At 31.4% G+C, this 24,533-nt stretch overlaps 1 protein-coding gene across 1 annotated transcript in view; it reads right to left on the reverse strand.

Moving 5' to 3' along the window:
• The window catches only part of DPYD (dihydropyrimidine dehydrogenase), a 956,758-nt gene that overhangs the window by 472,850 nt on the left and 459,375 nt on the right, over positions 1 to 24,533 (reverse strand). The window contains exon 12 of the mRNA XM_074262758.1: positions 8,188 to 8,372. Within this exon, the coding sequence (XP_074118859.1) occupies positions 8,188 to 8,372 (185 nt within the window). The remainder of the gene's footprint in view (positions 1 to 8,187; positions 8,373 to 24,533) is intronic.

The following is a 24,533-nucleotide window of genomic DNA, read 5'->3' on the forward strand; positions in this document are numbered from 1 at the left end:
GGGATTCTATAATATAATGAAGATTCTTTATAATTTCTAGGAAGTCATGGACAGGAGTTACACAGCAGAGATATGGATGGGCTATCATCTGATTTTTGCAGAGACCCATGTTAATTGAGTTAGTGTCAATCAGATCTTGATTTGCAACAAGCTCTCCAACTTCTTTTTCAGCTTCTTTTTTTTTATTGGTATGATTTTTCAAATAAATCCTTGAAACATCATTACTCTCTACTCTTCTACTTTACTAATTCTCTTAGTCTTATAATTTCCAATGTTGCTCAAAGATGAGTTTTTACTTCTGATAGAAGAGACTCTACAATCCAACATTTAGATTCTTTTCAAATTTCCAAAGAGAGCTGAGAAAATGGGGAAGCTTGGCTTTAATTCCTATCTCTGACTCATATTAGCTTTATAATTCAGAACAAATTATTCATTCAACAAACATTTATTAAGCACCTACTAAGTGCTATACCCTGTGCTAGGTCCATGAATACAAAAAAAAAAAAAAAAAAAAAGGGCAACTAGTTCCAGCTCTCAAAGAGTTCATAGTCACTTAATTTCTCAATGCCCCAGGCAACTCTATAAGACTACAAGTTGGTACAGAAAGTACCAACATGTACAGGTAAAGAAAGTTCCTCATTATCAGCTCCTTACACAGTTGTATTCACAAATCTGATTTTTAAAAATCATTTCATCCATTTCTGGATCTGCCATTTGCTCTAGGTCATGTATAATTGGAAGTCTGACTCTCACTACAATATTGTCCAATTAATGTTGCTGACACCACAGTTCTTATCTTTCACATAAACCTGTTGTCTAGTTCCACCATTAACAGTGAAAGCACTTCTATTTTTCCCATTTCTATTAGTAATATAAAGGATCTAGTTACTGTGTATTGTAGATTTGAAGTTTAATTTTTTCTGCATAATTTTCATACATTTAGATCTTTTATTTTTCCACAGAAAATCAGTTGCCAAGCACAGGTATATTTTGCTAATTAAATTTAATTCCATAAATTTTATTTATCCAAATTTATTTTATTCACATACTATTACAGATTTCATCTGGATTTTTTCCTTGTTAAAATTCCCTGATTCTTCTCATTCTAAATTTTTCATTTCTCTTCCTGAATAGGATGAGGCTAATAACTTACTCCCTAACAAAACTTTATTGCTAATCTGATTCTGTCTGATAGTTCTACAGAACCTGACACTGCCATGATGTTTATTCTCCTTTAAATTTTCTTCCTTCCTTTTGCTTTTTTGATAATGTCTCAGACCGGTTCTCTTTTTACCTTCCCAACAATATTTCATTCTTTCTCTTTTTACCATTTAATTTAGGCATCCTACAAGACTTAGGCTCAGTCTTTTGTTCCTCAATTCAACTGAATTTAATAACACTTGCTACAGGTCAACTATATGAGAGACATTGTGGCTTAGTGGAGAAATAGCTGGTACCATGTCAAGAAATATCTAAGTTCAAGTTTGTCTTCTGCTATATTGTAGTTGTCTGATTCTCTATAATTTTCAGTTCCCTGGCTGATTTATGAAGGCCATGAATTTTAGAGAAGGTGTTAAGCTGTTTTAATAGAGGGGATTCCTTCCTGAGAATTATTTATACTGATGAAAAGACTAAAGAATGTTTCAAGGCATTGTGCTAACTAATAGGAACATAAAGACAAAAATAAAACAGCCTTTCCTTCAATGAAGGATACATATTATTATTAACAACTACAAAACTCCTCATCTAGGGAAGGTTATGAGGGAAGGGAGGGAAAATTGGAACACAAGGTTATGATTTATTATCAGTGAATGCTTGATTTGTATTCCTGGGGTCACATAAAAATTTCTCTGGGGAAAAAGGGATAGTGAGTGGAAAAAGTTTCAGAAGCACAGATGCATTAATTTTGTTAGTGTGGAAGATTTTCAATTTCATATAATCAAAGCATTCTATTTTATCTTTTGTAATTACTATTATATCTTGCTTGATTACAAATACATTACAAATGCATTTATCCATGACTAAGAAAAGTACATGGCTTTATTTTTTTAAAATTGTTTTGTGGTATGATGTTGAATATTTAAGTCAAGTATTCCATTTTAAATTTATTGTGGGATATTGTATAAGAGTCTGTAGTGTTATTCTCTCTAAATTAATTGATTTTTTTCAATAATTCCATAATTTTTACTCTAATCTATAACCCACTATCTTGCTATTTTTGCTCCTCATTGCATGTTTTTCCCCTACTCAATATTCCTTTGAGTTCCCCTACTCAAAGAATCAATATTTTATCAGGATAATTTCCAATTCATCTTTTCCAAGAATTCTTATAATCCCCAGTCAACATCAGCCCTCTTCCTAACAATCTTTAAGCTTTTACAGTCTACATTATACATTAAGGCCTCGATGATATTGTTTAAATTTTTATTATAAATTTTATTGTATTATTCTAAAATTATTTTCTAAGTTATCTTTTATCTCACTATAAAATCTTTGAACACAAGGGTCATTAATATTTGCTTCTTTTCATCAATTCTCTCCCTTGCCACTTACCCCATCATCTATATAGTGCTAAGTACATGGCAGCTACAAAATAATTCTTGAATAGATTAACTCACTAAATGTGGGTAATGGAATATGTTCTTTATAAGGTAAATTTGCTGTTATTTACTAATAACATGATTTTATCTATATTCAATTATTTAGACACATTTTCACTTTGGATATTGTTAGCATTTCTTCAGGAATCAACACTTGCCTAAGAGTGTATCAGCAACTATAATGCCTAGTGGGAGATATGGCTTTCACTTATATTCTTATAAATAATCAAAGTGAAGTTCACTTTGCATCCTCTTAGAGAGGAAAGTCAGTAGAACCAGCTTAACATGAAAGAATGATGAACAGTAAATGGAGAAAACATTGACAAAGAAAACTTGCCAATATAGCTAAGAGAAAGTCCAGCTACCCTGTTGAGAGAATAATCCAAATGTCTTAATGAATGTCCTAATTCAAACAAGTTTATTGATGTGGAAGGTATATTGACAAAGCAATCCTAACTATACAATTGCATTGGTGACATGTATTAATCCATACTATACAGTGTGGATTAATTAGCCCCCAGTGTAGAGCAAACTATTTTCACTCAGTAATAGGTCAGATCACAACCTATCGTTTGAATATTCAAAAAGATGAGAAATTTCACTGACAAGAATATTCACTTCCATAAAGTAGTTGGGCATCCCACAATGTCTGCCCATCCTTTGGGGGTCTTGTCTATGTTCTTGTATCAATTCTATAATATGTTGAGATAAGAAAAGTCTCCATTATATTGGGTATATCACCTCAAGAGAACTTAACTATAAGAACATTGAGAGTATATATTTTCTATTCCTTGTATGATGACAAAGATATGGTTACTATGGAACAATACTGATGAAATTTTTCAGGTTTTCTTGTATTTGCATCATGTTCTAAATAAATATGTAGATTATTTTAAGGATAGTGATAGAATAGGGAATTGTGAAATATACACACAGAGAAAAAGATAAATTTAAAATATGAAGAGGTAGTTATTGATGAATAGGTAGTTATTGATGGCAATTTTTTGAATGATCTTTTCATTTTTCGCCCACATCTTTTATGTTACTTTTCTTCACGTACTTTGGAAATAATATCATCAGGCCTGAAAATTAAACTTTTCCTATATGTATCTCTTTGATGTACATTTTGTCTAATCTAACTTCCTTTCATATATTTGATTCATTCAGTATAATTTTCATTTATAGGTCTCTCAGGATTGTGACATTAGAGTTCAAAAACAGCGTTTCCACTTTCTACATTAGTGAAAAGTTGCCTTCAAAAAACAAACAAAAAACCTGTGCATATTTTTTCTATATTTTATTCACTTGTTTTCTTTTGACTTTTAAAGTTGATTCTCTTAGAAGTCTTCTTTACACTTAATTTTCTCTCACTTTAAATGATCATAAAATGATCAAACTATCTTTTCAAGGTGATAATAGCCTTCCTCTGCAACATCAGTGTCTAAGGTTTACTAATGAATGCTTATAATGTTAATATTTTATAAGTGCAAATCTATGTAGCAAGGCATTGATAAGCATGCTGCACATACTACACTATAAAATTTTAGGCGGTGATGAGAAACTGGCATTATTTATACTTCAAGTAGTTAGTTAGAGATTATAGGAATAATTCATTAAAGAATGAGAAAGAAAACCTTCAGATGAGTTGGTGAAGAATGAAAAAAACATTAAATAAATTATAAAGCCATGTTGCTATGGAAAACAGTTAAAAGAGATTTATGTTAAAAAAAACTTACATATTTGATTTTATTTTGTATTCATTTGGTTTATTATTAAATTATATAGGGTGGGTTAAGTAACACACACTTGTACTCTTTTTTTTTTGTCCTTTTATTTGTTACTTTCACTGTTTTTGCTCATGAATATTTTTCACCCTGTTTAGTGCTTTACACATAACACCATCAGGAATGAAATAAAAATTGTTTGATTCATAATTGATTCAAATGCCAGAATGGGAATTATAACTCATACAATCTACTTGACTTAGCTGATTCATTAACACCATATTTTCTCTTGAAGCATTTTTCTTGGTGTTATCAAGGATATCAAGATGATAGAGATGAATTTTTATCTGCTGAGGAGAAAACCTCCCCATCCCTGAAGAATTTCTCTTTGTCAAATCCTGTGGAGTTTATCTTCACTATAGAACTGGTAAAGGTGAACTCTGAGTGAAAAATTATCTCCTAATGTCCTAAAAGATTTTGAGTGAGAGTGGGGGGAAAAAAGGTGAGAGAAGCTCAAGAACTCAAGTGGACACCATGGAGGGAATCAATACCATGAGAGGTTGTAGGTGTAGTAAATAATTTTTAAAAGTTAAATTAATGAAAAAAAGAATACAATTATCTTACATAGTTTTAGAATTGAAAGTTTAATCAATTCACCTAATTTTCCATTCAATGCAATTCAATCTCTTCATAATAGCTAAGGGATGGACAATTGCATGGTCAATCAGTTACTATCTCAAAAACAACTCATCTCACAGTTTAAAATTGAACTGAAATTTGTCTCTCTCCTATTTGTCTTAGATCTGGTATTTAGAATAATATAAAAAGGCTTTTCCTTCTTATAAATGATGCCACTCCAAGAGAATGGTTGTCTTCCCTTTACCTTAACTTCTATAGGCTAGAGATCCCCAATTCCTTGAGCCAATCCTCATATGACTTGCTCGATGGCATATAAATAGCAAATGTCAAAAGGGAGTTTGACTTAAAAAAGAGTGGATCAGAATCATTTCTTTTGTGACTAGATATTACTCACTTGATAAGATTTTGTAAAATCTCTCATATATTCATAACATTGAGTTTTATTAAACTTATGATTAATGAAAGCATGCTGATATTGTGCAAATTAATTCCCACTAATATTCAATAATGTACAACTGATTTTTAAAGTAAAATGGAGAATCTACATTTATTCCTATTAAATTCAACCATTGGTTTGGCTTCAGCTTTTTCACCTGTTGAGATTACTTTGAATATTGATTCATTGAATTACTCTTCCAGCTTTATTTTGTGTAAACATTTCATTAATATAGGTTCTCTATTTTTAATTTATTGATATAACTAGATAAATGAATGATAGATTGATAGATGTTTCAATTGGCTAAGGTCAAGGAAAAAGCTTGTGATCTCTATTCTATGTTTGCCACGAATCACTAGATATCACATTAGGAAATCCACTCAAATAGGTTATTATCCAGGCACATTCCTCCATCTCATCCAAAACAAACATTTCTCATATATAATATGTCACAGAAATCCTTTGTCCTTTGCATAAAACAGAGAAAGAGAAGATCAATGAATTGGGTTTACATCTAAAGCAACTTGAAAAAGAATAAATTAAAACCTCCCAATTAAATATCAAATTTGAAATTCAGAAAATAAAAGGGGAGATTAATAAAATTGAAAGTAAGAAAACTATTGAATTATAAATAAAACTATCAGTTGGTTTTATGAAAAAAAAAAACAATAAAACAGATGAACCTTTAGTCAATTTGATTAGAAAAAGGAAAAAAGAAAATCAAATTGTGAGTCTCAAAAATGAAAAGGGAGAACTTTCCATCAATGAAGAGGAAATTAGAGCAATAATTAGGAGTTATTTTTCCCGACTTTTTGTCAATAGATTTGATAATCTAAGACAAATGGAGGAATACCTACAAAAATATAGATTGCACAGATTAACAGAAAAGAAAATAAATTACTTAAATAGTCCCATTTCAGAAAAAAAGAAATAGAACAAGCCAGTAATCAACTCCCTAAGAAAATATCTCCATTGTCAAATGGATTTATATGTGAATTCGACCAAACATTTAAAGAACAATTAATTCCAATGCTATGCAAACTATTCAAAAAAATAGGTAAAGAAGGACTCCTACCAAATTCTTTTTGATACAGATATGGTGCTGATAGCTAAAGCAGGTAGGGTGAAAACAGAGAAAGAAAATTATGGACCAATTTCCTTAATAAATATTGATGCAAAAATCTTAAATAAAATATTCACAAAGAGATTACAAAAAGTCATCCCCAGGATAATATATTATGACCAAGTAAGATTTATACCAGGAATGCAGGGCTGGTTCAATATTAGGAAAACTATTAGCATAATCAATTATGTCAGTAACCAAACTAACAAAAATCACATGATTATCTCATAAGATGCAGGAAAAACATTTGATAAAATCCAACACCCACTCCTATTAAAAACTTCAGAGTATAGGAATAAATGGAGATTTCCTTAAAATAGTCAGTAGCATCTATTTAAAACCATCAACTAGTATCATATGTCATGGGGACAAACTAGAACCATTCCCAATAACATCAGAGGTGAAACAAGGTTGCCCCCTATCACTATTACTATTTAATATTGTATTAGAAATGTTAGCTTTGACAATAAGAGAAGAAAAAGAGATACAAGAGTAGGTAATGAGGAAACCAAATTATCACTCTTTGCATATAATATGATGGTATACTTAGAGAACCCTAGAGAATCAATTAAAAACTACTAGAAACAATTCACAACTTTATCAAAGTTGTAGGATTCAAAATAAATCCAAATAAATCATCAGCATTTTTATATATTACCAATAAATTCCAACAGCAAGAGATACAAAGAGAAATTCCATTTAAAATAACTGTCGATAACATAAAATATTTGGAAGTCTATCTGCCAAGGCAAAGTCAGGAACTATATGAACACAATTACAAAACACTTTCCACACAAATAAAGTCAAATCTAAGATGGCTAAGATGACAGGAAAAGATGATAACAAATGTTGAAGGTGATGTGGAAAAATGGACACCAATACATTGTTGATGGAGTTGTGAACTGATCCAAATATTCTGGAAAACAATTTGGAACTACAACAATGTTTGTGGTAGCCCTTTTTGCAATGGGAAAAAACTGGAAACAGAGTAGGTGCCCATTAGTTAGAGAATGGCTAAATAAGTTGTGGTATATGAATGTTATGGGATATTATTGTTCTATAAGAAACAATCAGCAGGATGATTTCAGAGAGTCTTGGAAATACTTTCATGAACTGATGCTAAGTGAAATTAGCAAAACAAACAGATCACTATACATGGAAACAACAAGATTATATGATGATCAATTCTGATGGATGTGGTTCTTTTCAACAATGAGATGATTCAGGCCAGTTCCAATGAACTTGTGATGAAGAAAGCTATCTACATTTAGAGAAAGGATTATGGGAACTGAGTGAAGATCACAACATAGAATTTTCACTCTTTTTTTAATTTATATTTTATTTTCTTATTGTTTCTTTGTGATTTGATTTTTCTTATGCAAGATAATTGTATAAATATGTATGCATATATTATATTTAACACATATTTTTTTAAACATATATTGGATTACTTGACATTTAGGGGAGGGTATGTTGGGAAAAGGGGAGATATTGTACAACAAGGTTTTCAAGGATTAATGTTGAAAATTTATCTATGCATATATTTTGAAAATAAAAAGCTTTAATAAAACAATAAAAATAAATCCTTTGTCTTACATTTAGTTGCAAAGATAAATGAATAACTAGGTTAGCAAAGAGCAGTTGAAACTAAAAAGGTTGACATACCTGTATGTATTTGTGCATATACCAAGAAGCTTGCTTCCCATCATTCACTGACTCCACTGTAGTATTAGCAAAACCAGCAATGTCACCTCCTGCAAATACCCATGGTTCACTGGTTTGCATAGTTTCTGGATCTATTTCTGGAAGACCCCATCGATTAAACTTGATAGGATTCATGGCTTCTTTTACTGTAAACAAATGAAAGAATCAACAGTGAGTGATATGTATAATAAATTGATAATGTGAAAAACAATCAGAATTGTCGTTTTTCTATTTTTCAATTATTTAAAGGATTGTCTGTGAAGAGAGATCAGACTTTTTTGGCTTCACCTATGGGGCAGAATGAGAAGAAATAGGCATAAATGGTAAAAGGGCAAATTTTGTCCTAATGTAAAGAAAAATTCAACAGCAATCATAATTATTATTTCAAAGTAATATAATAATACTATTAGTAGTATAGTAGAGATAATGGGTTTTCTATCATTAGAGATCTTCAAGGAATGACTGAATGACTCCTTATTACTGGGTATGAAATAATTAGAATTCTTGTTCATATTTGGTTTAGATAAGACAACCTACTTCACTGGAACTCATATTTTCCTCAAAATCTATCCATCATCCAAACATCCTTATTTCTCCTGAAGGGATCACTATCCTTTCAGTTCCCTAGTCTATAATGTTGGCGTTATCTTTGACTCTTTCCTCTGTTATTCCCACCATGTAATTATTTCCTTGTTGATGTTGTTCAATAGCAACTTTTACATTCATCCTCTTCTCATCACTTATCCAATGTTTATTACAGATCAAAACTTCATCACTTTTGCCCTGTATGATGGAATAATCTCATAACTAATTCCTTTGTTTCCAATCTCTCCCATCTGCAATCCATTCTCCATGCAGCTACCAAATTGACTTTTATCAATTGCTAATTGAAAATCTTTTCTTGGATCCTTACTATCTGTGGAATAAAATATCCCAAGAGAGTATTTAAACACTAACCCATTCTAGTTCCCATCTACTTAACTAGTCTGATTCCTATTGCTCCCTCTTCACATATTTTTCCAGTCATGATAAACTAGTTTGCCATCTATTCTCCCTGAAAGATACTACAATTCCAATCTTTTCCATGTTTTGCAGAAATGGTGTTCTTGAATTCTATGTCTGGAATGTACTCTCTACAGTTTCATGTCATGGAATACTTAACTTCTTTTGGAGTAAATTTCAGGTGCTGTCTCCTATAGGAAATCTGTCTTGAATCCTCTTCCTCTTAAAATTACATTATAGGCATGTATACATACACACACGCACACATACATTTTGCATTCTTGTATCCATCTATCCATCCATCTATCTATTGTATCATCTATTAATCTACTTATTTATATATTATATTTATTCATTCATATACGTATTGTATGTATGTATATGTGTATATATAGCCTGCTATGTATTGATGATGGGATCTAGATATGTATATAGAGCCTTCTCCAAACTCCAGAAGAATTTAATATCTTCAAGAGCAAGGGATGTTTCATTCCATCACTCCACCACCTCTGCCCATCTCTCTAGTTACTAGAACATAATAGGAATTTAAAAATACATATATTAATTGTTAATTGAATCAAAGGTCAATTGAGATTTCTCCAACTCTGATAAATTGTGATATTCTGTCCCTTCTTATTTTCCTGGAGTGCTTTTTCACTTTCTATCTTGCTTTATAATAATGTGCATTTATATATGTATATATACATGTTATTCATTCACATATGTGTATGTTTATATACATATTTATATATGTATATGAATGTACATATACATATGCATCTGCCATCCTTTCTCTGCAATAGAATGTAAACAGGATAAAAAAAAGTTTATAATATATCATACACAGTGCAGTTCCTTTTACAAAGTGATTAATAAGATCTATTTTTTATATTTTAGTTTTTATTTTATATATATATATATTTAGTTATTTATAATTATAGTGTTTTAGTATACTAAATCTGAATGGTGATTAGGCTGTGTTATATGAGGTTTGGTTAAGGATTGAATGATATTTATCCTTACGAAGAAAAGAGTTGGGAACATGACAATTATCTTCAACTATTTAAATGTAAATATTTATTAAGCAAGCTTAGTTGGATTATTAATTTACAATATTAAACTTTTAAAAAGTGATTAAAACAGCTTTGTTCTAGCAGAAATTATTTAACCATGAATTTAAAGTTCTGAATTAAAACTCTGAATTAAAGTTAGTCAATTCTTCCATAACATAAGCTATGATATCTTTGTTATTTGAGTCTGATGAGTTCTTCAGACTGAAAACTATGTCTTTAATAATAAGAAATTGCATTTGTTACAAAATTCTTAAATATTATGAAATTATTTTGTGTTTCCTCTATCATTCAAGAGAATTTGGACTTTCTTAAAATATCATTTGGAAAATGACTCTGTGTTTGGTATGTATCTGCCTTTCAAAAAAAAAAAGAAGAAAAAAATTCATAAATATTAGGATTACAATGTAGGGAAACTTGTATGGAACTAGTAAAAAAAAAACTATTTGCTATCTTATTTGGTTCTAATATCCTTCAAGTTTTCATAAAGGGAGGAAAAAGAAATAGAAAACAAGATTTGGTCCCCTGGTGAAATAAATTCTAAAGAAAACTCAGATTGGAAATGAGAGCCTGAAGTACAAAGTAATTTTAAAATATCAATTAAATAATATAGAAGAACACAGAAAAGAATAAGGGGGAAACTCTACTAAAAGAGAGGAGAGATATAACAAGGAAAGGCTTCTGCCAGATTAAGTATATAGGACTTGTCTCATAAAATAGGACAAAGATTCACAGTATACTGTATTATCTCATAGTTAAATTTTTCAGTTTTTAGGATCAGTCAACAAAGATTCAGGGAAGTATTCTCCAATGAAGAAAATGCACAAAAAATAAGCTTATGTCATCCACCAACTATGTTCATTTGGAAAACCATGACAGAAATAACCTTTCATTATAGTACATGGACAAAGTATATAGTTTACAAAGGGAAATAATAGATTCTACAACATTCTGCTCAGATATCTTTTTTCCCCCATAGGAAGTTTAATTTTTTTCTAAATAATAATGAAAAAGATTCTCATAATGATGTTAATGATGATAATAATAATGAAAAATAACCTTAAGAATACTTATATAGTGCTTTGTGACTTTCAAAATATTTTACATAGGCTACCTTATTCAGTCACTTACTAAGCACTTAATATGTGTCTGCTAAGCATTGAGAAGTCAAACATAAATAGGAAGAAACACAATGACCTCAAGTATCTTATGATACATTAAATCTGTCCAGTCTTATATTCTGGAAAGGAATAAAAATTTGATTGGCTTTGTGTCCCCCTTAAAATAGTAGTTCTGGGAGAAAATAACCAATTAGAGAGGAAAGCTATAAGGGGGTCAATGTATGAAGTATGGAGGTGATGTGAGCTTCTAGAATTTCTATGGAATGATAAAAAAGGTAAGGAGAGAGGCAGGAGGAATTCAATCTCTGTTACAACCTTACAATAACCCTAGATAATAGGTGCTATTATTAGTATTCCTATTTTATTGATGAGGAATCTGAATCAATCAGATATTAAGTGACTTGCCTAAGATCATACACAACAATTGAATGCTTGAGATAGGAGTTAAATCAGATAATCTTGACTCTGAATTCAGTGCTCTAGCCCATCTTCTACCAACAAAATTATATCAGTTATAGGAAGTAGAGTGATTGATTAAAAAATTCTGTTTTGGAGTCAGAGGAGCTATATTCTAATCATACCCATTTATTGCCTGTGTGCACTAGGAGAACTCAAATATCCCTAGGCTTAGTTTACTCTTGTAGAGTAAGGGAAGCTAGACTAGATGATCTCCAAATTACTTTCCAGTTTTAGATCCAAGACACTTTCAAGTGTGCAAACCATTGTACGTACATTTTCTGACTTTGGTTCTATGAAAACCCTGTGAATTTGTTAGTTACAATCATTACCTCCATTTCACAGATGAAGAGGGTCAGTGAAATAACAGAAAGAGATTATAAGAAAAACTCAGTAATCAGTAATGATACAAAATAAATTATAATAGTAAGAGATATTTTATTTTAGTTTCATCTTTGGTCCTACTCTTAGAGAAGACTTAATTGTAATATTCACTCATTCCAGGTCAAAATTTCAATTGCACAAGTATAGGAAAGGGTGGACCCAATCTAGTGACAGTTTATCAGGGGAAAAATGATATAAAAGTTTAATAGTCAGGAAATGTTGGATAGAATTAAATTCAAGGAATTTGATATACTTGTTAAATAAACTCATAGCATTAAATTAAAAAAAAAAACTGGACTTATATTCTTTTGAATGTATTTGCTAAGTCATTTTACTTTTGTGTTGAGTGGTTTCCATTACATGTTACTCTCCTGGATCATATTTGAGGTTTTCTTGTCAAAAGATAGTAGAGTAATTTGCCATTTAGTTTTCCGGTTCATTTTACTGATAAGGAACTAAGGCAAACAGGGTTATGTGACTTCCCCAAAGTCATACAGCTAATAAGTGTCTAAGGTTAGATTTGAACTCAGGACTTAATGCCTACAAGATTGGCACTCTACTACACCACCTATCTAGTCAAAGTCACTTCATAAGTGTCAATAAATAGTATAGTAAAAGCTTAGCATAATCTTAGATATCATTAAAAAGTCATGTTTTTCAATGAAATGATAGTTATAAGATGACATATCTAGGGTTGAAAGGAATAGCAAATGTCATGTATTCAAATTCTTCTACCCAATTTTGCAAATTCTTCAAAGAAAGACTAATCAAGTAAAGTTATGAATCTTGACGTGGGTAAGTAGAATGATTTAAACAGTTTAGGCCTTTTAGCTCATCACATTTCCTGAAAACGTATTTTTAAAAAGTTATAAGAAATTGAATAGATTTTATATTAATCTTTAAGACTCTTCTGATAAGATCTTAAATATTAATTACATGATCTGTGTTACATAACATACTATTTTCACAATTTGTTAACAGCAAGTTTTGTTATGGGCAATAACCTCAAAAAGATCCAACCAGCCTCAAGAGGTCCATGGTTATTCAATTCAATCTACTCTCAATAATCACAGTTGTCTCATACTATTACTGAACATTTTCAGTAATTAAATTCATAATTAAGGATTTAATCAAAATGCAGATTTTTCATATAAACAAAAAACTTTAATATGCTAAAAATTAAGTTGCCACACATATACAACTTACACATAAAAATCTATCTTCTAAGATATAATTTACATTCATTGGGGAAAAAGTGATTATAATTTTAATTATAAGAAATTATTTGTAGAATGTGCTTAATGCTAGGTAGAAAGGATTGTAACATTTTTCCAGTTTTCACTTTGTAAGAGTATAAGATAAAACAGTTATTTATATTACATCATGATAAAAATAAAGTCAAGAGAAAAGTACAAAACAAAAGGGCTGTTTATAATAAGAAGCCTTTTGCAATAGGGAGAGCTCAAAGAATGAATTGTGGAAGAACAGCTTTGGAAATTTGTTTTTAGAAGATGAGTAAGAATTCAACAGGTAAAAGTACAACATTCCAAGAATAAGAATCAAGAGACAATGGGATGGAATTTACTTTGCTCCTGAATACAGAATATAAATGGGGGAATAATTAAAGAAGGGATCAGAAAAATGGGATGATATCAGGTAGTAGAGATATTGGAATAAATGCTTTAGAAATATTTATTGAATTGGAGATTCTTGAAAAGCAGATAAAGGATTTGCTCACTAAGCCACAGAGTCACTCTTTTAGATCAGGGGCAGGTAGATGGCACAGTGGCTAGAGTATTGAATTTGGAATTAGAAGTTTTATCTTTGGGGCAGCTACATGATGCAGTGGATATTAATCAGCCCTGAAGTCAGAAGGACCTAAGTTCAAATCTGTCCTCAGACATTTAACACTTCCTAGCTTTGTGACCCTGGGCAAATCACTTAACCTCAATTGCTTCAGGAAAAAAAAAAGTTTCATCTTCCTGAGTTCAAATCTGATCTTAAGACACATATTAACTGTGTAACTCTGGACAAGTCACTTAATTAAGCTTTCTTTGTCTTAATCTGCCGAAGAAGAAAATGGCAAACTACACTCTAGTATATTTGCCAAGAAAATACTAAAATGGAATCAAGAAAACTAAATGAACCACAAGAACAAGTTTTTGAGCAGAGGAAAATCATAACCAAATTCATGCATAAATATGGGTAAGAAAAAGGGAACAATAGTGAAGCTAAAAAGGATAATACAATATTACTTTTTATTTAAATGAAAATAGTTAGTAGGACATTGGAAGAGGGACCTATAGTGAAGAATATGGATTTGAAACCTTGAAACTGCATCTTTAGAACTTTAAAAGTGACTTGGTATAAGAGATGATGAAGAATAAGCAATAATTTCAAATGAATAAACAAAAGAGCTTAAATGAAATACTAGGTAAAAAGATAATACCATTAATAAAAATAGTGAAGTTTGAAAGGATAGTAGGTGGAAGGGAAGATGATACATTTAATTTTGGACATATTGAATTTGCAATGCTAGTGGAAGCTCCAGGTGAAGATATCGAATAGATGGCTAGAAATGTGAGTCAGACTCAGAATAGAGAGGTCAAGGCAAGGTTGGAGAATCAGGAGCCAACTCCTCATAGAAAATTTTGAAAATATGGGAGGAAATGAAAATGTCAAGAGAGTCTAGAGTGGGCAGCACTAAAGTGGAGAGGTTAGGAGGAGGACAGAGAGACACAAGGAGAAAAAACAGGCTGCTATTAAAGAAATGGAATATGAACCAGGAAAATGGAGCATCTCTAAAGCTAAGGAAGAAGAAAATATCCAATAGGAAGTTTTAGTCAAGTGTCAAATTCTATAGAAAGGTCAAGGAGGATGAGGACTTAGAAATAGCCACTAGATTGATGACTATTCCTGCCATTTGAAATTATTTTCAGTATGTTGGTGGGGGAAGAAGTCAGATAGCAAGGCCAAGGAGTGGAGGAGAGTGTGGGTAGAGAAAATGAGAGCTCTGTCATCTTCTGAAAATGATCTTTTCATTTTCAGGCAGATCTGTTTCAAGGATTCAAGTCTCTCATACATTTATTGCTTCATCTCATAGGGAACAAAAAAGAATCAAAAGCAAAGCAGTCTATTTCAATGTTCACATTTCAATTCCCTTTCATAATGACATATAATGCTTATGCCAATAATAACACAGAACATCTTATACCAATAACAGGATCTGGTATTTTATCTTCAAAGTATTTCCCTGAAGGAAATATTTGAAAAGAGTAGGCACAACTGCTGCTTATAAAACCAAGGAGACCGTCTGGTGCAGCATAATAATCACTAGACTGGGAGTCAAAAGACCTGTTTTCAAATCCTGACTGCCACTTATTAGTCCCATAACTTGAGTTTTTCTGAGACTCATTTATCTCCTCATCTATAAGATGGAAATGATAATAAATTATAAATATATATATACATATAATATATTATATAATATTATAATAAATTATAAATGATAATAAATAATAAATTTATTATAATACATTTTTGACTTTGGATTTATTTTATGAAATTGCCTTTGTAAATTGTGAAGCAAAATGTAAATACCAGTGAATTAAGATGAAAATAAAAAAAATGACACAATGAGTTGGATTCATATGAATTCAAATAGGGACCTCAAGGCACCAGTGGTAAAGGAAAGTGTATTTTGTGACAGGAACACGTAAAGATAAGAGCTATTGTTTCTAATATCCCTAGTTTCCCTTTGTAATACATCATGAATCTATAATTTATGAATTTCTCTAAACCTTTTTTGAACCTATTCAATTATTCCTCATTTTCGTCTTCATCTTTTGTACTTTTTCTCTTTTTTTTTTATTCTATTCTCATAAGAATGTCCTTTAATAATCCTTGATCATTTAATCACTTTGACTATCATTGTTGACACTGTCTATAACTCTGCCTTGGTTATTTTTGTGTGCTCAGCTTGCAATACTTGTAAATGAAACTCAATGGTATATCTTCTCTTTCACTGTTAACTAACACAGAAGGAATGAAAATAGAGCAAAATTTATATTTATATTTATAAATTAAATAATTGCTCTCTATTTCTTATGAAGTATTAAGTGAAATATGATTAAGAGACATATATAGTTTCCCACTTATCTAAAAAGTATACAAAAATAGGTCACCAGTAATCTTAAGAAAGATAAATCTTCCCATATAAACTTTATTGCATTTGAGGTGACTGCATAACACTCGAGGGCCTAATAGTTGGACAGAAATGAAAGTAGATAGGGAAGCCACCAGCACAGTCTCCCCAAATGTAATAATAATGATTCAACCCACACATTCACCTGAGTTTTTAGGCAGTCTTTAAAAGGCCTCTGTCTTTCTTAATGTACACAAGAGGACCAAGATTCAAGCTTCCTCCTTTTCCCTTGTTTTAATTATCACTGATTTAGAACAAGTTATTTTTAAAATGAAGATATAGTAAGGTAGCTTTGCAATAATAATTATTTAAAATTTAAGAATAGGACTTTTTCAGTCCTAACATAATGCATGAACTATTTTTTCTTTCTTTCTTTCAGAGGTCTAATTGTATTGTGACACCTAAGTTCTTCAATAAAAGCTTCAGCTTAAAATTGCAGAAACTGTCCCTCAGGGACACATCACTAGCAGATGCAGATTGCCAAGGTCAATTAAACTGATGTAGCCCTGCTGTCATATATGTAAAAGAGAAACCTGCTAGCATATGACAAGTATATTTCTTAGTATTTATAAATGAATGTCAAATTTGTTGTATTTTTAGTACATAAGTATAGCCTGATTCTCCAAAAACAACACATCGTTTGTCATAACAAAGAAACATGATCACTGTTACTTTTGGATCCTTAATAAGTTATAGGATTCAACACTGGGTATAATTTTAAAATTATAAGTTATAATTTTTAAATGGTGAGAATTATACATTAGCTTTTCCTATAGATGAATAGATTGAGACATTTTTTAAAAGCTATGCAACAAATTTTTTTGTTTGTTTATTTTCCTTTTACCAAGAATGAAGGTAAAATGAAGAGAGCTCAAATGATATTCAGATCAAGAAGAAGGAGGAGGAAAAAAAGAAGGAAGGAAAAGGAGGAGGAAGAGGAAGAAAAAATGAGGAGAAGAAAAGGAAGAAGAAATAAAGACATGAAGAAGAAATAGAAGGAGAAGGAGGAAGAGGAAGAATAAGAGGAAGAAGAGGAGGAGAGAAAAATGAGAAGGAGGAGGGGGAGGAGAAAAGAAGAAAGAAGCAGCTGTGAAAATGGTGAGGATCTCTGTGCAACTCTCCACTCATCTTTGTAGTATATTTCTATATTGCAAAGTGGTCAATATTACAACCTTTCTCTTTGACTAAAGAAAATTAGGTCTATCTCTACAATTGAGATTCTTGGAGAATTTTCTGAGGCACAAAGAATCTACCTCCTCAATAAAACTTTCCCTAACACCTTCAGTCCATGTTCAGCTCCTCCTTCTCTGTCTTTTCAGCCTGAACTCTTTGGGCACTTATAATATTGTGCATTTTTTGGTTAATTTTATTTTTTCTATTCTTCTTCCTTAATTAGTTATTACATTCTTGATGGCAGAGATGATATATATTGCTTTTTGTTCCTTTCAAAGACATTAATAATTTGCCTTATACAACTCAGGTACTTGTGGAATATCTTTGCATTGATTATCAATCATAAAGCATTTATTAAGGACTTGTGCCAATCAGTGGACTAAGTGCTGGGGATACAAAGACAAATATATAACAACTTATATCTTCTGAGAACTGTGAGGCCATAGACAAGTTATTCAACTTTTCAGTGATCCAGGAAATGCTTCAGGAATATAATTTCCAGATGCATTGAACTGTCAATCTTCATCTGTGAAGAGAATTTCCATACTGGAATTCTACTATACAAGAAGTATAAGGGTCCTTTAAATGGCCGGGCATAGCACAACAGGAGATTGAGTACCCCAGGAAGTAATCTCTCTGGATATAGAACTTCTCTGTGGGTGGGATCCTGGCCATATTGAGATATCTTTGTAATGGGTGACGGCTCTCTCACTGGTTGGCTGTGTGTGTAACCTCACAGGCCTTTTATAAGCCCACTGCAGACAGCAGTTGCTTTCTTTAACCTGGCTCCCTAGCCTGGGGTAGCTGAGCCAAGCTGATGGATAGTTTGGTAGTGAACACGTGGATCTTCAGATCAGGTGTTCACTAGGGAGTTAACAAGTCAGGGCATTATGTGATTATGTATAATAAAGGCTTTTAAGATTACACATGGCTGTTCTTGAGTGTGCTATCTTGAGTGTGTTTAATAACTATAGATTCAAGAAATCGTGGCCAGAGACCTTTGAAGGCCTCAGGGGAGGAGAGCTGGGTAGAGTTGACACTGCAAAGATCAGTGGTCAAAGGTACACTGTTGGGCCTAGGACAGACTGGTAATAGTAACTGCCAGGAGGGCATGTTACAAAGAAATGTCAAACTCATGGGTTATAAAACTTTCATGTGCTTAAATTAATTGGGAGATGTTTAATAAAATAAATATAAATATACTAGAAAAATTGAAAAAATGCTCAAAAAGAAATATATATATATATATATATATATATATATGTATATATATATATATATTTGAAATAAATGTAAGATAATTTGGGACAAGGAAAAGGCACTAAAAACTGTGAGATCAGGAAAAGCATGATAAAGAAAGTGATGATTGGAAATGAAATCTAAGAAGCAGAAGTGAAGATAGACAGTATTTCAGGCATGGAGATATATAAAATAAAGTCACAGAGATGGGAGCTGGTATAGGATGCTATAGATTCTCACAGTCTGCTAGTAACATTATGTTTCAGAGTGTTGGGATGAGAATTAAAAGGATATTATTTTATTTTATCAATTTTATCATAAAAGATAAAAAGAAAAGAAAAAGAGAGAGTACTATCCTTCTTCCTTTGGCCTAGGATGAATTGCTAGAGGCAGACATATAAAGATCTGGAGCCGGTGCTATTATAAGTAAAATTATAAAATAAAATAAAATATAAAAAAATAAAATTCCGAACCCCCAAAAGGGTGCAGCACATGAAAAACCTCAGGATGAGTGAAGCGGTTTAAACTTTTTATACTCTCATGTAGAAGTATGTCTAAAAATTCCACATGAGTTCACACACTAATACAGAAAGGAGAACAAGCTTTATACTCTAAGGTTATCCTGGTTGGACAGAACCCTTCTGCCTTACAGTGGTCCACATCCACCCCTTACATCTTACTCCTAGAAATGTTCTCTCTAACTGGTCATATATCACATTTTTAAAATGGCTATTCTTTCCTCCAGGTACGTCAGATAATATACAATGAGCCTATTCAGCAAGTACAGTGAAGAAAAGCCTTCTCTCAGTCATTGACCTTGAAACATGCAACAGGAGACCTAATTTTAAAATATTTTTCACAGTGTGGTGGCCAGTCAGAGCTGGTACAGTAGTCCGAACAAGTTCAAGATACAAATGTTTTGTGTTTTTGTTGTGTTGTTGCTTTTTTCCTTGTTTTTTTTTTTTGTTTGTTTGTTTGTTTTGTTTTTTTTTTTTTGTGTGTGTGTGTGTGTGTATGTGTGTCTTTGTGTGTCTGTGTTTTATTCACAGACCACAGAGGGAAAAAGTCCAAAGGAGGGAGAATGGACAAGAGATATTAATTACTGGGACTGGTGGTGAATCATCAATTGAATTGAATTACCCTTCACTTAATCTGGGTGTGAGTCCCATGTGGCTTTATTCTACTATAAAGAGTATTTTATGACTCTAGTTATTCTGCATGATAATAATTGTATTTGTGCTATGTATTGTATGCATTGCATTGCATAGTATATTATATCATATATGTATGTATCACAGCAATAATAATAATAATTGTATTTATATATAAAACATTCATATGCTACAAATAGCATTTAAAGTTTACAAAACATTTTTGAACATTATTTTATTATAAACTGCACTTTCTTCCTCTCTCTTTCTGTCTTTCTTTGCCTCTGCCTCTGTCTATATCCCCTATTTCTTTGATTTTTGCTGGTTCTGCCTCTTTCTCGCTCTCTGTCTTTCCCTTTCTGTCTCTTTCTCCCTCTTTCCTTTTCTCTCTTTCCACCAACACCTCTTACTAGGGGCTAAATTATTAGCTATTTATATTTCCTTCACATCTCAAAAATGAAGGGCAGAATTAAGTTGAATCTTAGAATTTTAATCCTTCCCATTAGACTATGAGTCTAATCCATTCTTTTGCAGTGGGACTTGGGTATCTTAAACATTAAGACCATGATTTCCTAGGGTTCCATAGTGATGCTACCATAGCACTTACATTTGATCCTAGAGATAATATGGGTTCATCGAATTTTATTGAATTTGAAAGATTACCATCACATTCACAATGGCACTTTAGAGGAAAAAAACTGACAACTACATGGAACAGTGATTGAAAATATGGATATTTGAGGTAATCTACTAAGACACCATGTTGCCTATATAAGTTTCAAATATTTTACATTAACTTCCTTCATTATTTGCACCATTACCATTATTTTAGATTGTTAACTCCTTGAGGGCAAGGATAATTGCTTGTGATTTTAAAAATACTATTATACTCCTAAGCATGGTTAGTTTCTTACAAATAATTTTTTAATAATTATCATGAGATGGTGAAAAATACTTAAACTGTATAGTGCTACCAAGTTGTTTTATAAATATGAATCAGCCAAGGAAGTAAAGGGAAGATTCTGAATAGAATAGAAATAAAAATTACAAAAATGGAGATAAGCAAAAACTCTTTTAATATATAATCCCTATTTGTCACCCTTAAAGCACATATAAAAACAAATGGAAAACTAGTAGTAAATTATATAACTTGCAAAAAAAAACAAACAACAATATTATTAAAATATTGAATACTAAAAAAATTTAATTAACAAAACAAATCAAATGGAAAAAGATTCCCTAAATAAAGCTTTAAAAGTGAGTCTATGTGTGTTTGACTGCCATGACTAATTATGTATCCATGTAATGTGTGTTCAATTTGGGCTTATTTAAATAGCAGAAATGCTCATTAGCTGCAGTATATCTGTGAAGCTTCAGTAAACAGTTTAATGGTTTTTATGTTTAACCAATTTCATAAGTTCCTGTAATTTTAGCTTTAGCAGCTCATTAATGTTATTTTTGATATCCATCTTACTGACTTTTTTTTTACTCTGAATTGGCAGTAGGCACTTCAATACAAACTTAAAATATACAGTAATAATTCATTTAAATAATTTTAATATATAAGTAAATGCACAATTCTGAAACAAGGTCTTAAATTAGAGCTAAACTCAGATTATCATAAATCAGAGCATCTCAGTTTTAGAAGAGGCTGTTAAAATAGTAAATAAGCCAACTATCAGAACATTTGAGGACTGGTTGAATGAACTATATTATCAATATATCATAATATATACAAATAAAGATGTGAATGGATAAACAGAGAAAATGAAAGGAAAAAAAAAGGGGAAAGAGAACTCATATTGACCAAATACTTATAGGAAAGGGAATGAACCTGGCCTGAGTGAATTCCACAGGAGAATTCAGCAAAAGTAACAGGTTACAGATTTCATTTCAGTACAGTGACCTTCCTAGCAATTAAAGCTTACAACAATAAAAAGAGATAAAATTAAAATTTATGTTTTCTTTGTTATTGGAAGTGGTCTCACAAATATGAGATATTATGTTTGACATCTAGAGAAACACTTAGAGAAAAATCTTCAATGCTACATTTTGTTTTTAATGAATTAAATGTATTTATTAATTAAAAAAATACCCTGATATTTTAGGATCTTGATCTCAGTCACTTATTTGAATATGCAGACATAATTTGGGATATAATGAAAGTTAAGCTCTGCCTGATCCTTTCTCATGTTTTCATTGAGATTATCCCAACAAATGGCTAGACCATTAAAATTTTAGAGTGACAAAAAAGCAATTGTTCCTTTTGAGATGTGTGCTCCCCAAAGATGCTTGTTCCTGTCAAGGAAAACTTCCTGGGTAGCATCTTAAAAAAAAAAAAAAAAAAAGGAGAGATTGCTTCTTGATTGTGAAGTCCAGCAAATGCTCCTATTCAAAGATGATTGTGCTAATTACACTGATCCTTGTAAACATACAAAACCCTCTCAGTAAAGTTCTTAATACTGAAAACAAAACAAAACAAAACAAAACAAAAATCTGGTCTTTCTGATAATGCCTTGGAGATGAAGTAGATGGAAAAAAAGAAGCATGTTACTTATATCACTGCATGTGGCTGAATGGGCAAAGTGTCAACTTAGTATAAAACATATATCTTAGACACTGATTCTGTAGATAAACAATGAGCTGGGACTATGTGAGAATAAGTGAGACGATGCTGAAAGGCATTTTTGGAAACTTCAGTGTGTTTTTGATGATCTAAAACAACATCTGACATTTTAAAAAACCAGTATATTCTTGACAAATGTTATATTACTATGAATCATAAAACTCCATGATCTTAGCAGAATCAAAAAGCTGTCCCTTTTCAAAAAATGTGAAAGAAAAGGGGGAAGAAGTAGCATTGTTTATTCAGAAAATAAGCTTTTGCCTTATGTTGCTAAGAAGGATGTCACCATGATCCTTTTCAGTTACTCTAAGCTGTATTAACTCTCATCACCTATCTTCATTCATCTCTGGGAACTAAGCTCTGATAAGCTTTCATGTCCAGAATTAGATATTTTCCAAGCAGCTCTAATGATGTTACTATTCCAGTCATCTTCCTCCCACTCATCTCTTTGCAACTCTGGATTCTGTTAGGTGAGCTTTCTATTGTCCAGATCTAGGCTACCTTGCTACCTCCTGGTCAGCCACTTTGTTCTCTTCTCATTAGAACTCAAAATCCGTTTCCTAGGACATTGAGCTCCAGTATGTCTTTATTGATGGGTTAATCCATTTAACTCAGAAAAAGAATGCAATCTCAAAACCTTCCTTCAATTTGGGTGTCTCCGACATTTATGTTAAAATCAAATAAGGCTATGAACAATGTAAAAATGAAGATCACTTTTTAAAAATAGTCTTCAAAATGTCAGCACACTGTGGATATCCAGTTTAAGAAGGAAATTGATATATTTGAGAATATTTAGGGGAGGATGATGGTGAGAAACTTTGGGTGAATATTATTACAAATCGAATTTTAAAGTGCCATATTCTTTCTCAGTAAGACATCTAGAAATTACACTAACATTTTTGCAAGAATCCTTGCTAATGAAAATACATAAAATTGTTCAAGCAATACATGGTTTTATTGCTCACATATATATAGACATGTGATATATTATCTCTACATACATATATGTCTGGGTATGTATTCTACTCAGACTCTTATTTGAACTCAGTTTGAAAGCTCAGCAACTTCTAGCAAGGAAGATGTGAAATATAATGACAAAAATGAAGTAAAGGAAATATACTTCATGTCATAAGACAAAGAAGATTGGGGAGGCAATTAATGAAATCATCAATAAAATAACTATTTGAGTCATAATTCATAATCTTGTAGTTTTTAATATGTACTTAGGGAAAGTCTCAAGTTAATAAAATACAAATAGCTGTCTTCATCTATTGAAAGGTTGCCATGAAGAAGAGAGATTAGGCTTGTCTCGCTTGGCCCAGAAAGTAGAAATCAAAATAATGGATAGAAGTTTTAGAAAGATTTTATCTTGATGGAAGAAAATATTTGCTAGCAATTAAAGCTGTACAATAGTGTGATGGGTTGCCAGTGGAGGTAATAGGGTCTCATAATTGGGAATCTTTAAAGGAAATCTGAGTGACCATTTACAGAGGTTACTAGTGAAATATGAGTTACAACAGAGAAACCTGGATGTCTCTCTCTACACTCTGATTTTGAAAAAAAATTGTTCTGAAACATGTGCACAAATTAAGGTTAGTAAAGATGCTGTAAAGCAAAGTTTTCAAATCTGGAATTAAACCAAAAATAGCACAAGGATATTATTTTTTCTATAAGAAGATGTTGTTGTTCCTGATTTACGATGTACAAATTTTCTCAGTATCTTTGTGCATAGCCTTTTCCTCAACAAAACCAATTTTTTTATCTTTTAAAAACTCAGATTAGCCAATAAAAAACAAGTAATTATTAACTCAAGTATTATATCAATAACTTCTCAAAGGCAATCAATCATCAAGTTATCAGTCTTCAAAAATTAGTTGTTAC

The sequence above is a fragment of the Sminthopsis crassicaudata genome, chromosome 4 (genome assembly GCF_048593235.1).
Source record: "Sminthopsis crassicaudata isolate SCR6 chromosome 4, ASM4859323v1, whole genome shotgun sequence".
Taxonomy (NCBI): domain Eukaryota; kingdom Metazoa; phylum Chordata; class Mammalia; order Dasyuromorphia; family Dasyuridae; genus Sminthopsis; species Sminthopsis crassicaudata.